The 16,767-nt window shown below is 40.6% G+C and overlaps 1 protein-coding gene across 3 annotated transcripts in view; it reads right to left on the reverse strand.

The window, feature by feature from the left end:
* cadm1b (cell adhesion molecule 1b) overlaps positions 1-16,767 on the reverse strand; it is a 213,789-nt gene that overhangs the window by 57,939 nt on the left and 139,083 nt on the right. For 2 of the 3 annotated variants that reach the window (XM_058634124.1, XM_058634122.1), the window contains exon 4: positions 3,237-3,257. The exons of the other annotated variant lie outside the window; for it this stretch is intronic. In XM_058634124.1, coding sequence (XP_058490107.1) covers positions 3,237-3,257 — 21 coding nt within the window. The remainder of the gene's footprint in view (positions 1-3,236; positions 3,258-16,767) is intronic. 3 annotated transcript variants of the gene reach the window in all.

The raw sequence follows: 16,767 nt of genomic DNA on the forward strand, positions 1-16,767 counted from the left end.
AAACAGATAAATTCTCCATAAGGTTTAGCCGCCCCGAGCGCGTGGCTGGTCCCGCTCCAATATCACAGTCGAGGCTCATCTCCAATTCAAAACACACATAAATAACGTGGCTGTGATTAGCAATCCCATCAAAGCAAAAACAGCCCACTTTGAGGAACATGGAGGCTTCTCGCAATTGGAGTAAACATTTTCAATTGCCTCTGCTTCCTGGTCATGATTGGGTGCAAATGAGGGGAGGCAGTCATTAATTCTGGGGACGCTATGGCGGGTGGGTTTGGCACACGTGGGGGGGGGGGGGGGGGGTCGGATACGGGGATGCAGGAGCATGGCACAGATGACTGGCTGATAAATTCCCACTCATTCCAGCAGCTGTCTGGAAGAGTAAAGTGCCTGTATCTCTGCACACATGGCTGCTCCTCCTGTTTGTGCATCGCCACACGCTGAATGAAACAGTCGGAGGGAAATACAGACCTTCACAAAGTCTCGTCACTGAGGAGGGGAGGGGAGGGTGTTCAATCTGGGCGTCGGAGTGTTTGGCAAAGATCGTGCCGCCGCACTCGAGATGCAAAAAAAACACGCCCTGAACACTTTGAACAAAAGCCGACGGACTCAGGAAGTATTAGCGAGACTATAGCTCTTCCTGAATCCAAAGTTTGGGAGACAGACAGACGGGCAACCTTTTGATTTGAGATCTTTGATCTTTTCCTCTCTTGTTTGGACATCAAATGACATGAAAGGGGCAGCAAACGTTGCCCAATTCCTCTCGCTGGAGTCAGCGTTGTCAGTCAAGTCCTTTCAGCGATGCAACCAAGACTTTAGACGGTCATTAACAACAAAAAGTTCCCTCCTCTGATTCTGTGACGATGGCGACAGCGTCTCACTCAGTCATTAAACCTGGATCCTTGTAAAATGCTGTTTTACAGATGTTCACAAGTATCTTAGGGTGTAATTAACACTGTGTTTTTTTCTGCATGTTCAGTTTCAGGAAAAATAAAATAAACCAAAAAATCAAACCCACTAATTTGACTATTTCTCTGTTTTCTTTCACAGAGGTAAGCTGTTGCCTAAGCCAAGTGTCAATTTGTTTAACGATGCAGCGACATCACTAGAAAGTGAGGATGTCGAACCTGAGAAAAACATGTTTGTCTTCTTTTAATGACTTCAACTTTGCAACATGTTGTTTCTCCAATGGAGAAAGTAAATTAGTGATAATATGTAATGACTGGAAAACAGATTTTAAAGAATAACCACAAGCCAGAGAGATATAGTATGTGTGTGTGTGTGTGGTTGTTTTTATGAGCTGCCAGATACTGAATTTAATGACCCACATACCTGCCTATACTGACCTACCTACCAAAAGCGACTTATGTACCTGCCCACATAGCTTCCTTCTGCCCTATCTAGCTATACTTTCCTATCCATTGATACTGACCTATGTATGCACCTACTTATACCTGCCTGTACTGACCTACCTACCTACATACCTACCCACATACCATCTAACTGACCTACGTTTCCACCAACCTACCTAGCTATACTTACCTACCCATTGATACTGACCTACATATGCACCTACACCTACCTAGACTGACTGACCTACCTACCTTTTGCAACTTATCTACCTATCTACATACCTTCCTACTGACCAACCTACTTATACCAACCTACCTACATACCTATACTTACCTACCACCTGTTACTAAACTCACTACCTACCTACCTTCATCAACCTACCTACCTATTTACACCTGATATTACACAATATCAACATGTTAGGGCTGAATTTGGATGTTAAGTGCTGCCAAATATTTATTATACCTTCAAAGACATTGTTAGAACTTGCAGCCATTTACATATTATGGTATTTAAGTGTTTATAAAAAGTGGAATGTGCCGTCTTTAGTCCTTAGGACCAAATTATTTACACCCTTGAATGTTTTACTTAATTATAAAAGTGTTTCAAGCTCACATTTGTTGGGTAAACATTAGCTGCAGTAGCTGGCAACTTCCAGAGCTAATAAAATAAACCTCTTTTAAGTGATCGATTAAAGTCTTGAGGAAATTGCACTTGGTTTGTTGGGATGTGTTCTTCCACTATTTGTTCTTCCACAAGAAAAACAAGTGTGTTTTCAAATCTGTTCATTTATCAGAAGACGGGAACAATAATTGTGATGTGTTTTCTTACTTTTTGGCTCTCTGGCAAACTTGACTTAAGCAGCAGTAGGGGAATACACATAATTACATTACACTTAAATAATGTTCTATATATAAAGAGCAAGAGATGACACAAAGAACTACAAGGCTGAGTGCATTTGTTTGAGACAAAGAAGAAGAAGAAGAGAGACGAGCGTGTCACACATGCACACACACATATTGGTTTATACACTTTAGTGGGGACCAACGTCCGCGAACATCGCAAAATATATTTACATAAACTCTCAAACCACTTGTTCCACAAAGCTGTAGAGAAGCGACATTTTTCAGTATTTTGGTGTCGAGTTTAACAACAAATTTTAACTGAACACGAATATAATTAACTGGTTTAGCGACAGTCTTGCTCTCTGTCTCCCTCTGCCTTCTATCAGTGGTACTGCAGCCTCACAGCAAGAGTCTGCTCCACTTTTCTATTCTTCTTCTCTACTTCATGAATTTTAAATAAAGTGTCAGAGCTTTTCCTGTGTGATTTTATATCGAGGTAAAACACATTTTCAGGACAAAGTTAGTGAACGATAAATTGTTGATAAAGCTCATGATCTAAAAGATTCGGTACAGAAGATAAACTGTTTTCACTCTTTACCCCACATAAATATATAATAAGTGAAGAGGAGAAACTCCATATTTGCTTTAAAGGCACTTAAACATAGAGATTATTAGTTACTGTGTGTGTTTGGATTGTATTTTTGTTTTTTCGCCACTTTAAGAAACTGAGATTCTATTCAGTTTTATGAAGAAATGTGTCAAAATGTAACAAAAGGATTAAAGGAAACAAGAAACTAAAGTGGCAACCAAGTAGCCTTGAGAGAAAGTTTAACTCTAGATGTGGCAAAAAAATCAATAAAAAAAGAAAAGAATAAATAAAGAAAGAACTGGCATTGTGAGTGTAAATCTGTCCTCAAGAAAGAAAAATACCAACAACACCAGAAAAGTCTGGTAAATATGCACAGATGAACAGACAGAGATGGACAAAGAGTCTGTGAGTGAGTGAGTGAGTGAGTGAGTGAGTGAGTGAATGAGTACCTGTTACGACTTCAGCAGCTCCTGTTTCAGCGCAGGCAAAGACGAGAGCGGGAAAAAAGAGAAGAAAAGAGACAATAACATGAGCAGCGAGTCACGTGACACTGAACACCTGTGTCTTCACAGGTCGTTAGATTAAAGCCACAGTATGCAACAGTATGCAACACAAATCAACACACTGTAAACACGGCACTACTGGTAATAAATAAACCAAATACTTTTAAATTAATTGAAAAATGATCTGCAAAAGTTGCTTGGAATAGAATATTTCAAAATAGCCTGTAAATCTGCATGTACTTTCAGACTGCAATTTCCCTTTAAACGAGAAAAAAATTGGCCAATTTTAAATCTTTACTGGCATTTAAAGGTAAAATTTAACAATAGCATCATGTGAAGACAACAACACAGAGGCAGGATTTAAATCAATCAATACTGAAGTCTAATATATAAACAGAGTGTAAAATAAATTAAAAGTGTTTTAAAAATAGGAAAAACTAGTAAAAAGGTATTAGAAAAAGAGTTGTAAAGAGATACAAAAAAGCAAAAATAAATTTTTTTTAGATGTTTTAGTTCAGTTAAAAGTGCTTTCGAGTAAAAGGTTTTTGACTGAAAAAAAGACAAATTACAAGAAAAAGTTTTCACAAACAGCAAAATTCACAATAAAGTCATTCAATTTTTTTTGCTACAATGCAGTGAGCAACTCGGACAGAGGCTTAAATTGAACGAATTTTATTTTTGATTCTTCTGTGTTCTACTGCAAGTCAGTTTTAAAAAAGATACATATTTTTATGTGACACATTTATTTTGTTTTTGATAGTTTTTTTTGGTTAATGCTCCATCTGTTTTTTTTTTTTAGAGTGTACAATCACCTGACTGTATGATTTGTCATTTCATGACCACAAAATGAACCTTTGCACATTTTCTCTTGACCTTTTGACCTTTCATTCTAACTGGAGGCTACCGTAGTTTCTGGAAAAGCACGTACTGTGCCTTTAAATCTACAACAGAGTAAATACGGAAGTGAAGCTTGACTTTATTTCAAGTTATTTCAAATCACAAAAGATCAGACAAAAAAATAATAATGTAATAATCCCAACAAACTGAGCCACTTCTTTTCCTGCTTTCACCCATAAACTCTGGCTGTGATCTTAATGTGTGTGCGTTGTCTAAGACCCCCCCCCCCCTGTTGTCTCTGATTAAGATTCCAGGCGTCCCCTCGTGCTCTGGAGCAGCCACAGCCTGGAGACGCTCCGCTGGGACCTGCGGTGAATCCTGGAGAAGAGCGAGCACCCACTCGGATCAGTGCCCACCCAAAAACTGGCATCTCACAGGGCACGGACGAGAGAAAGAGAGGGAGAGAGAAAGAGAGAGAGAGAGAAACTGGCATGTCCCCAAGTCCCTGCAGCAGAGCTGAGGGGCTGAACCCTCAGGAGAGCTTCCATCATTCACTCTCTGCTATTCATAAACAACACCCTCCCACCATCACTACACACACACACCAAGTGAAGCTCCGCCTTCCCTAAAATGTTGTGTTGTGTAAAAAACGTCATCACTGATCGTGCTCGAGAACGAACGCAGATCAGAACTCGCCACTGACTTTGTTCACAATCGGCCGTTTCATCGTGTACAGCAGACGACGTCTCCTTACATGAATACCATATTCTCGTAGCAGCGTCCGCGTTAAAACCACATGAAGCTCGGCTTCTGTTTCTCTATGTGACGACACACAAGAGGTTTTTCGTCATGTTCATTATGAGCATTAATAAACATTAACAATGGATGATTCATGGTCAACGGCTGCCTATTGACCCACATAACAGTAAGGGAGCATTAATAAATGCTTAAATATAGTTAAGTAATCTTTATTCAGTTAACTGACGTCAACAAATAGCCTTATAAACCACTTAAATAACGCTTTAATCAACACAAAGTGTTTTACTAAAACGTTAATGAACAGTTAGTAAGTGCTTATTACAGCACTTACTAATTAATGTACCCTTAAGTGTTAGTCCATTTATTACGTTAACTTTTATTTTGCTGCTGTCTTATCTTATCATATCCTCTTATCTTATCCCTTATCTTATTTTATCTATCTGTTAATCTTACCTTTATCTTAGCTTATTTTATGTTGATGTTCCCCAGAGTAACTTACCTTACCTTATCCTATCCTATCCTATCCTATCCTATATCATGTTGACGTTGCTCACAGTAACTTGTGTACTTGTGACTCAGCAGAAACAGCAGCACAGTTCAGCGCTGCAGTGATTTGCTTGTCACACTCGTCATAGACGACATAATAAGAGTGTAAGGTGTGACACATATCCTTGTTATAGTCCTTTGTGCATTTTCAGTGTGTCAGCAAATTCCCTCAGGACAAACAAAAAAAAAAGTGCGAGCGACAAATTACACACAACGGGAAACAACTTTTCCATGAGGTCCAGGATCTGCTGCAGTTTCTTCAACTGTCACCAAAAAAACTCTGTCTTTATCTGGTGATAATTGAGTTTTAACACACACACACACACACACATTAACTAAATGACCAAAACACTTAGGACACTTTTCTATTATACAGTTTTTTCTTTTTCTTGTTTTTTCTTACATTGTTGAGTCAAAGTTGTGATTAATTTTATTATATCGCACATATAGAGTATATGTTTTTTAAAGTGTGATAATTGATCAGAAGCTGCAGTTCAAAGTTCATTCAATTCTGAAATTTAAATCAAAATGTCTGAATTCTGAGATTAAAGTGAGAATTCTGAGATTACAGACTCTAATCTCAGAATACATGCTGTCTTGCTTGTCTTTTTTCTTTCTTTCAAAACTATTTTTTTTCACGTGGCCCTAATACTCAAAAAAATGTCTATAGGCTGTGCTGAAAAAAACAAAGTTTGAACACTTTTAGCTCGAGCTAATGACAGAAAAATGTGAATGACGTGAAAACAAGCTGTATGATCTGCGCCGCCCGGCCTGACCGGCATAAACTCGCCACGTGAAAATTAGCACCACATCCGTTGTGACTCTAGAATAACGTCATTGGCTCAGGTAAAACAAAACAATGGCAGTATTTGACTCAAACTCCAGACTTGCCGTGTACGTGAGCGCGTCCCAATCCAATCAGCCCTCAGGACAGACCGTAATGAAGCTGCTTTAATTGCCAGGTAATTATAATGTTGTAGCAACATTATGTAAATGACTCGTTATTGTTTAGCGTATCTGCCCTCATTTTGTGTTACTTTGTCAGGAGAAAAAAAACCCTGATGCTGGGACATCACAGTGTTTAATCCTTTATATATAAACACAGATACTCGTGATGTAGTGTGGTGACACCTTCTCTAACCCGTCAGCGTCATCCACTCCCTGCTGGTGGCCCCTGAACACACTATAAATAGCCTTGTGGTGGCGCCGGCGTGTCTGCCGTGGCCCTCTGCCCCCGCTCCCTCTCCTCTGTACCTGCAGAGCGTTAGGTAGAAGTTATGAGGAGCCGGCTCGTCTGTGATGAGATGTCACGGCTGTCTCTCTCTGCTTAGACGCCACTGATGGACAGATTTCTGGGGGGAAATCGTGTGATGGCATTCACGCGAGCGCAGCCATCTGTCAGTCACGCGGGGATGAGAGCAGACAGGTCCAGTCGTCCCGCCGAATAACGTCCGTCCTTGTCTCATCACCTCCTCTGCTCTCTTTCTTTACAACCAAATCTCATTTTCCTGCTCCCTGCACAATGAGCCACGTTGTGTTCGGAAGCAGGAATGAGGGGCACGTTTTTGTGTTTGCAGTTGTCTCGCTTTACTCGCACAATAACCTCTGGTCTGTCTCAACCGTAGTAAAATGGAAGTGGCAGTTAGCGATCATGGGGCGACACCACTGGTTGCAAAATGAATGGAAAATTATTTTCTATTTCGCAACTGATTTATAAATTGAGTTTCCATATTTCGGTTGTGTGCATGATGGCTATGTTCAAACTACAGCCTATTCGTCAAAATCTGATTTAATTATGATTCTTTGTGGATTTGATTTTAATTTAACACCGAGCGCATCGCAGATGACATGTTTACGCACATTAAGTTACCGTAATTACGCAACGGTTTGTTCTATCAGCGTTTTTGTCCCCTGAGAGGAGAAAGTTAGAAAAACGCCTGTACATAGTTCCAATTTTTTGGCCACGCGAGTGACTAGTGACTTGTAAAGCAGTTGTTTTCAGTGTAACTGAATCATTAGAATCAGTTCATTAAAACTATTTGTTCAGCACTTCCTCCATGACCAGAGCACAGACTCCATCTGACACAGTCACTGGACTGAAATACACCAGACTCCTCTGTTAAATATTGAGATTTTAGGTAAATTGTTGGAGATTAACCCACGTTTTTAGGATTGTTAAGTCTTTTTAACTGATCTACAGTTCGGCATTATTCGGCTTGATTCTTGTGTCGAACGTCTCTTCCTGCGATGGCACTCTGACCAATCAGTGGCCGGCAGTCTGACAACGTCTCGCATAGTGCCGCCTCAGCTCGCTTGGAACCTCGCCAGAGCAGGTAATAAAAAAAGTACCTGGTACCAGGTACTATGCTAGTGGTAACGCAACTTAACTGTGCCGAGGCAAGCCGAGCCGGTGGAAACACGCAAAAAGACTTAAACAAATGTTATTTAAAATATGTTTTATACTTAGTTTTTTTGGTTTGTTTTTTTAGACAACAAGTTTTCCTTTACCTTGTTAATCAGTTTTGGTGCGTATCTTCCACCTTCCTCAGAACTTGGGAAAAAGGGCAGAAGAACTCAGAGAGAGAAAGAAAGTTGGAATTCTGAGATTTAAATCAGAAAGCTGGAATTCTGAGATTAAAGTCAGAATTCTTAGAAAAAAATCTGAATTTCAGAGATGAAAGTCAGAAAGTTGGAATTCTGGGATTGAAGTCTGAATTCTGAGAAAAAAAATCTGAATTCTGAGATTTAAGTCATAAAGTATGAATTCTAAGATTAAAGTCAGAATTTTGAGGGGGGAAAAAACAACAAATGTTATTTCAATTATGTTTTATACTTTGTTTTTTTAGATAACAGCAAGTTTTCCTTTACCTTGTTAACCAGTTTTGGCGTGTATTTTTTCACTCATTGAATTTTTTTCTCTAAATAAATCCAGAGTATAATGATCGTCATAATCTATAAATAACTGCTCTACTCTTTCGTCTCTGAGACAAACTAACTGTGGAGCCTGGATGTCTGGCAGATAACCTGTCCCTCTCTCAGTGGGGCGATTATCAATGAGACAACATTTCCTCCTCAGTTCTCCTGCGATGCCTTTGAATTAACGCTCGTCTTCCTCACAGGTAGAACAGTCATTTGCTTATTTTATGCTCGTGGTGTGCACCATGTTGCATGTCAACTCGCGTGTGTGTGTGTGATCCCACTGCATCGGGAGAACACGACACAGCGTCGGATGCCGAAACTCTGTTGCTCCCCACAGAGATCCATACTGGTTATCGTCTTGATTGGGCATGCGTGTGTGTGCAACCCACTGCGTTTTCATTTAATTAGGAGGATCAGAGGTGGGCTTCAAAACTTTTTTTCGCTCTTGGAGGGAGTCAAACAGAGATGCGAGCTCCCGCAGAGTGAACCCAGTAAACACGTACAACTTTTGAGGTCAGGATTTTTTTTTTTTCCACAAAAGAGAAACCGATCAAAGACTTTGAGCTGTCCTTGTGAAGAGAAAGAGCGAGAGAGAAAGTGTCCTCCACCTTATGCAAGTCTTTGATGTCAGTGATAATGATTTTCAAATCGACATTAAAAGGATTACGCGACCACGCGGTACAGGAAAAGTCTGGACAGAGAATGACCACGTGAATTTGGGAGAGCTGGCAAAACAGTTTGACAAAGAAAGTCTCCAGGCTGAAATGAAGATAAAATGGATGCTGTGTGACTGGTCATCGTCTGATAAAAGACGAGAAAACTTCTCTCATCCTATAGTTAAGTTCTTATAAATGTATAAAACTTTCTTTAACCTCTAAGACATCTTACAAACATGTTCACCACTCGATCTCATGGTTAAACAGACTCTTCTGACACGAAACGCACCAAACCCCATAGAGAAAAACAGTGGTTTTAGTTCACAGTCACACACAGGCTGCTGGTCTCCTGCTGCCTCGTGTGGTAGGTTTGTGTCACTGCAGTAAATGTGAGTGAAGGATTTCAAATCCTGAAAACATGCGTTAATCTCCAACATTTAGCAATGGAAATGTCTAAAATATCAATAGGGAATGTCTTCCCTAAATATTTGTGCTTTCTCTCTTGAATATCTTGTCAGTCGTGATTAGCAGCAGCTCTGTACGTCACTGGTCTGTCATTCTAACACTGAAAAAAAAAATCAGGTAGAAGACCTTGAGACCATTAATATATTACTGATCTCAGTGATGTCCATGACAACAGAGACAAAAAACTCCACAGATCAATAAAAAGGGCACAAAATAATACAGCTCTGAGTGCATTTTTCCTTTAGTGTCAGTGGCAAAAATATTAAAACTGCCATTATAACTAATTAATCAATAACAATAACGTTATATATTAAGAACAATGATTATACATGATCATTTAAAAGGATTAAAAAAGATTCAACAACGACACTGCATGCTTGTTATGGGAGAAACTAAATTATGCATGTACTGTATTCAACCTTTTTTTACAGTCTTTATTAATAGCGCAGCTCCTTTTGCCTGCTTCTGTTCTTTATCACTTCCTAGATACAACTTAATCCATCTCAACCTGTCAGTAAGACATCAGAAAAACAATCACCTGTAAACACAGCTGGGAATATTCAGATTAATTCTCCGCAGAGATGACAGAGACATATTTATCTGAAGGGCTTACAGGAGATGTCGTAATTGTAACTGTATAAATGAAAAGGATTATTTTGCATACATCCCTGTAGAGGTGGTTAACCGCTCCCGCACTGTTAATTAAAACTGCTTTGTAAATGTCTGTAATATGACCATAATCCAACATAACCTGTAGATGGTGACAGTTTTTACATCAGGAGATTAGAGGATAATCCTTCAGACATGCATCGCATTGTAAAACAGATGTTTTTTATGGCAGGAAACGTAAATTTTGGTTCTCAGGGACACAGGAGCGGCTGGTCTGCTGCTGCCTCGTGTGGTCAGTTTGTGTCACTGTGGTAAAAGGACTTCAAATGCCGAATTTCAAAAAATAACATGTTTGAATTTACTGATGGAGGCAGCAGAGGATCAATAATTCCTGTGTGCTGTGAATGTTAAATTACACCCTAAAATGCCACTGAACGTTAAGTCTTTTTAACTGATGTACAGTTCTGCATTGTGTTCACTTTGATTAGAAGTATATAAGTAGATTTTGAAACTATAAGTAGAATTTGGAATTATAAGTAGATTTTTAAACTATGTAAAATTTGGAAAAATAAGTAAAATTTGGAAATATAAGTAGATTTTGGAACTATAAATTGATTTTGGAACTATAAGTAGAATTTGGAATCATAAGTAGATTTTGGAACTAGAAGTAGAATTTGGAAGTAGAATTTTAAGTCTTTTTAACTGATCTACAGTTGGACATTGTTGGCTTTGATTCTTGTGTCAGATGGCGCGCTCATGACACTACAGTGATGACTAATCACTGGCTGGCAGTCTGTTGACATCACATTTGAGTATTGGCTCAGCTCGCTTAGAACCTCGTTAGAGCAGGAACTAAAAAAATACTAGGTGCCAGGTACTATCACTGATGGAAAAGCAAAAAAAAAACAACTGAGTTTATTCAAGTCTAGCAGAGCAATTTACTTCAAAAATAGAGTGCACATGATGACTTTTATTATGTTGACCCAGTTTTCCTTGAAAATGACCATGGTCTTCACCTCTCATTTGCAAAAACAAACTGCTTGAGTGCAAGTTCTGTCAAAAAACACAGCGCATCACATCAGAGGACGGCATCACGTAGACTACACCACAGACTTAAATACCAGTAGATGACGGCACCTCAGGAACAAAAGGCTAAAATTAAAACATTTGAGTATCAAAACCTCTCTGAAGACTAAGAAAGGTGTGTAATTACACCAGTGCACTGGCTCTTGTCACTCACCACACACATTAAAATGTCTCCACTGGTGACAAGAAAAAAGAACGAGGAGAAAAGAAAAAGAAAAAAAGCCACCAGTGCCATTAATGACAACTCTGCACAGCTCAGGTAGTGTTCATCTCTCACAGTTGTGTCAGGAAAAAAGGGAGCGCTAACACATTTGTGACAAGTGGAGATGCCAGGCTGCTGTTACACTCAGCCTCACCATGACAGGCAGCCAGTTCTGCCTGTGACTAAATAAACAGCATCAAAAAACCACACAAAAGAATACAAAAAAACCCGTAAAACACTGCCTTTGCTTAATATCACATCTATCAAAATGTAATTTGTCACAAAGAGACACGAATGTTCGCCTAGGGAATGTCAGCATAATGTGAAGCAGGAAGAATGCTTCAGTAATAATAGCAATAATAATAATAATACTAATAATAATAATAATAATACACTATTAATTTGTCACGCTGATTGTAACTTCAAGTCCATAAATTCTCCCACTCTCTGTTATATTAACGTGTTCTCCGCCTGAATATAAACAGCCTGTGAGACAAAGCTAAATAGTGACTCAGCGGTATCTCACTCTAATTGTATGATTCGGCTGATGCTGAATATATTAGTTCAATTTATATAACAGTATAATATGTCTCCTGTGTCCAGGCATTACGTGGATACGCACCAGGATCCATCAGGGACCGCCGGGTTCACACAAAAATCTGGATATTGTATTTGTCGGGCTTGGGTCAGGTTCAAGTTCTTGAAAATTAAACAGAACTACAGAGTAAAATAAGGTGCATTTAAAAGGCATTTCTTTTAGAATTCATTACAAACATTGAAGAAATAGATGCTAATACGTAGAAACTGATAAACAGGGTTCCCATGCCTTGGTTGATATCAAATTGAAAGACTTTGAGAGGACTTTCCGGGGCTAATTTCTTCAAATTAAGGACCAAACTTAAGATGGGAGGGCAACTTTTAAGAGCTGCGTTACCCATGGCGTCCACTTTTATTGATTAGCAGCACACTCTGCATCTGGACAAGTGATTGTTCTATGACAGACTAAAGGGATCTTAGGTGGCAACAATCACTTCATGGTGTCATGTCAGGACACTGTTGTACTGTGCATTAACAAGAGTCCTTTAATACAGTTCAAGCTGTTTATCGAAGTTTGTGTGAGGGTGTGTGGTTGCTGCAATACAAGCACAACACAATACTGACTGATTAGCAAATAAAGCACAACTTAGACATAGAAATTCACTGAAATACGGCTCCATATTAGTAGTGCATTTAAAGTCAGCATTACTCGAAAAAAACTAAATGAACATTCATCTATAGGTTTAGAGGTAACGTAAGAGGGACATACACAGTCACTAATCAATTAGCAACATATAAACAACAGGGATTAGCAATGCGGATTAGCAATGCAGATTAGCAATACAGCAACATCAACTTCTCTGATTGCTAGTTAGCAGCTAGCTCCACGTCACTCATTAGTGACTAATTACTCATCACACCACATAAGTGATGGAAAAAAAACAACTGCCAGGTCATCAAACAGACCCATGGACAAACCCAAACACCAACAAAGTTCAACACACAAGCAAAACATTGCAACTCACGGATTTATGGACGCACACGCCACAGAGATCGTTCAGCAGACGAGCAGCACGTCGACGGCGCGTTCAAGGACCTCAGCAGGGTGGGAATTCCCAAGTGCGGTGATTAGAGAAGCATGCAGAGATGTATGATCTTTTGTACAATTGTTCTTTGGGATCTTGGGTCAAAGTCAGTCTTTGTCATTTGTCTTTGGTGAGAATTGTCATTTCCCAGACATCACATCATCGTTTGCTCTCTGTTCTGCACAGAATCTCGCGTCAACGACGGAGAGACAGTGGACTAGTTATAATGACTTTACGTTTGTCCTGCGTAGACCTTGTCTACATACATCAAGCAATGCAGGGCATGAAACAGTAGGTGGCGTCGTCACAAACAAGGTAGACATCTACGTAAATGTCAACTACACTTATTTTAAAGATTTCAAAGACCCATGGATAAGTGATTGACCAATGTTTCTGTTTAGGGGTTTACTATATTTGATAGGACATTGAACGCAACACACATGCTATTGCCGTTTATCCTTTTTCCTCCACAACCACTCAAAATAAACCACCATGACTAGCTTATGTAAATAGTTGTCCGTGTTTAACAAGAGTAAATAAAGAAGAACTGATTGTCGTTGATGGTGAGTCTGAAATTTCATTGCTCTCAAAAGTGCTGCTGATAACTCATAAAGATGTGTGACTTTTAGCTGTTGCTCCCTCCCAGCTGTAACAATAACTTTTATCATTTGTCGTAAACCATAAATAAAGGCTAACAACCACCTGCGAGACAGTCAGACAGTCATACTCAGAAAATTCACAACGTGTGTCAGGTTTGGGTCAAGCTTGAATGAATGGGACGACCGACAGGTTTGGGTCAGGTTCTGTCAATATTCTTTAAGCTCAGACAAGTTCAGAGAAAAAAATGCTCCCTGTGGAACAACACTTTCAGGTCCACTTGGTGGGGCACTCCTAATTTGGTAAAAAAGAGACAACAAAGGAAACTTGCTTGAGGTTATGTGAGGAAGTCACCTGGTACCGAAACACGTACAACACGGACATAAAAACGAGGGCAAAATTGTGGTGAAAAATGGCCACTATGGGAATGGAGTGTGAGGGTGAGTGTGCAAAAGTGGAAATCTATATTTCCTGGTGTCACCAACATGGCGAGTGAGCACTGACTGAAGGAATATCGTTTGTCTCTCCCAGGGCTGCGAGAAAAGTATTATGTTTTTGTTTGGGAGTTCTTGCTTGTTTTTGATACATCATCTGGGCAGAACTCTTTTCCTTGTGTGGTGTCCGACAACTATTGTCTGATTGGGCAGAAATTTGAAGTGGCCGTGGTTAACGTGCACATTTTGTCATTCCCTATGAGGATTTCCAAAGAGTTCTGCACTTGTGAGTATGAAATGTCATGACCAGAACAAAGTGTTTAAAGGCCTTAAGTCTCAATCCATCCATCCATTTTCTACCGTTTTATCCTCCACAGGAGGGTCGCTGGGGGTGCTGTGCCAATCTCAGCTGACATAGGTTGATCGGTGGTACACCCTGGACAGTTCGCTAGTCCATGGCAGGACCACATATAGAGACAAACAACCATTCACTCTCACATTCACACCTACGGTCAATTTAGAGTGATCAATATACCTAATCCCCTGAGGTGAGGCCATGGTTCTTACCTCAGACTCCTCCCCGACCCAGAGTGGGCAATCCACGCCTCAAGTGGAGGAGTTCAAGTATCTCGAATGAGGGAAGAATAGAGCGTGAGATTGACAGATTGGGACAGTTGCGGTCCGTTGTGGTGAAGAGGGAGCTGAACCACAAGGCAAAGCTCTCAATTTACTGGTCAATCTAGTAGGTTCCAAGCATCACCTATGGTCACAAGCTGTGGGTAGTGATTAAAAGAGAGTGCGGATACAGGCTGCGGGAATCTGTTTCTCCAAAGGAGAGCCTCAGGGATAGGGTTTGAAGCTCGGACATCCGGGAAAGACTCGGAGTAGAGTCGCTGCTACTCCATATCGAGAGGAGTCAAATGAGATGGTTCTGGCATCTGTTGAGGATGCCTCTAGGTCGCCTCCTCAGGAGGTGTTCCAGGCGCATCCCTCTGGTAAGAGGCCCCCAGGACAAACTGGAGGGATTATATCTCTCAACTGGCCTGGGAGCATCTTGGGGTACTCTTAGAGGAACTGGTGGAAGTAACTGGGGAGAGGAGTGCCTGGGCTTTCCTACCGAATCTACTGCCCCGACGACCTGGATCCGTGATTAGAAGTCATGTGATCAGAAATCCCGTTCAGTTATTAGATATGCTGGGTGTAAAAATAAAGTTTGACACAAATGTGTCATATTTAAAACTCGTCCGATGCTTGAAATATCAGCAGCACCGATAATTGGCTAAAACAATTTATCAATCTTTTTCCAAACCACATTTGGACACAAATGCAACTACAACAGGGTCATGTAGCGCAGATGTGAAAATGAGGTGGGAGATTCCCTTTTTCTGTGATGATCACAGATAACTGCCACCTGCTGATAAGGAAAGTAACGTCGTCTCATGCGAGTGCAGAGCATGTGCTGGTTTCTCATTGGCTGTTGTCGATGCAACGTGGGGGAGCATAACTTTTAGTGAGGAAGCTTTGCGGTAAGAATCGTCCGACCATCGAGACGGTGAGTCTCAGGCCTCACACGCACATTTATTCATAATACTGTATGTAGCGGATGTAGAAAGCACTATCAGGTCTTTGTTTTTAAAACACCGTTGCAGCATGAGTGCTGCGTTTGACGCCACAGGAGAGAAAACTCTCCTATTTAATCTCTGGTTCTGATCAAAACATGAGCACAGTGATTCAAATCAAAGCCTTTAAAGAGTCTAGAGGGAGGGATGTTTTTTGTTGTTGTTGTTGTGCAGACACAGAAATGTTTCACCTCTAATAGGGTCTTCTTGCCAGGAAAACTCACATGAGCAATGTTCACTGAAGCAGAGGTGTATTTTGAGTGCGTGCCTTCCAGCTTGTCTGCCAGCAAATCTGCTTACTCACTAAGAATGTGCAACTGCACCAGCATTTCTGTGTGTGTGTGTGAGGACGAGAGAGAAGGAGAGAGAGAGCGAGAGGGGAAGAGGTAATTAGGACATTAAGGAGAAGCTTCTGACAGACTTGTCATCGCCACAGCCTGCCTAGTGGAAAGGAGGTGGTCAGAGGCGTAAGTGGGGGTCCGGCGGGGTCAAGAGACAGCTGCTGCACCACCACTCACTGTCTGGAAGCTCTCAGAGAATATTAAAGCGCCGGGGCCGCGGCCAAGAGGACGCCTCCTCATTTGTGGAGAGCACAAAGCCTTTTCATAACGGAGGTGGCGTCTAATTTATGCCACCGATATCAAAGTGAGATTTCTCTTCATTGGAACAGACGTGAAAAGACCAAAAATAAACGTCGATGGCATCATGGTAATGGAAGCGAATTTAGTACAAAATGATTGTTGTTCTCACTTTAGTCATGATGAAAAATATGCGCCTCCTCCTGTGTGTACGTCTCCAGAAGAGAAATGGTCTGTGTTTGGATTAGATTAGATTAGATCAGATCAGATACAATCTTTAATAATCTTCTTGGGAAGCAGGAAATTTAGGAAATGGTTCCATCAAGGACAAGGAAAGTCTTGATGACCCCTGAGAGCTGCTTTACACTACAGTTTTTGCTATTCACACATTCACACAGCACTTTTTCTATTACACATCTTTCATACCCATTCACCATTGCTGGCACAGTTGTGGGGGGCAATTGGAGATTATAGCCACTATGGAACTAGTGGAGCTGGGAATTGGACCCTGAACCTTCCAATTGAAAGACAACTCGCTCTACCGCTCA

The sequence above is a fragment of the Solea solea genome, chromosome 7 (assembly GCF_958295425.1).
Source record: "Solea solea chromosome 7, fSolSol10.1, whole genome shotgun sequence".
NCBI lineage: Eukaryota > Metazoa > Chordata > Actinopteri > Pleuronectiformes > Soleidae > Solea > Solea solea.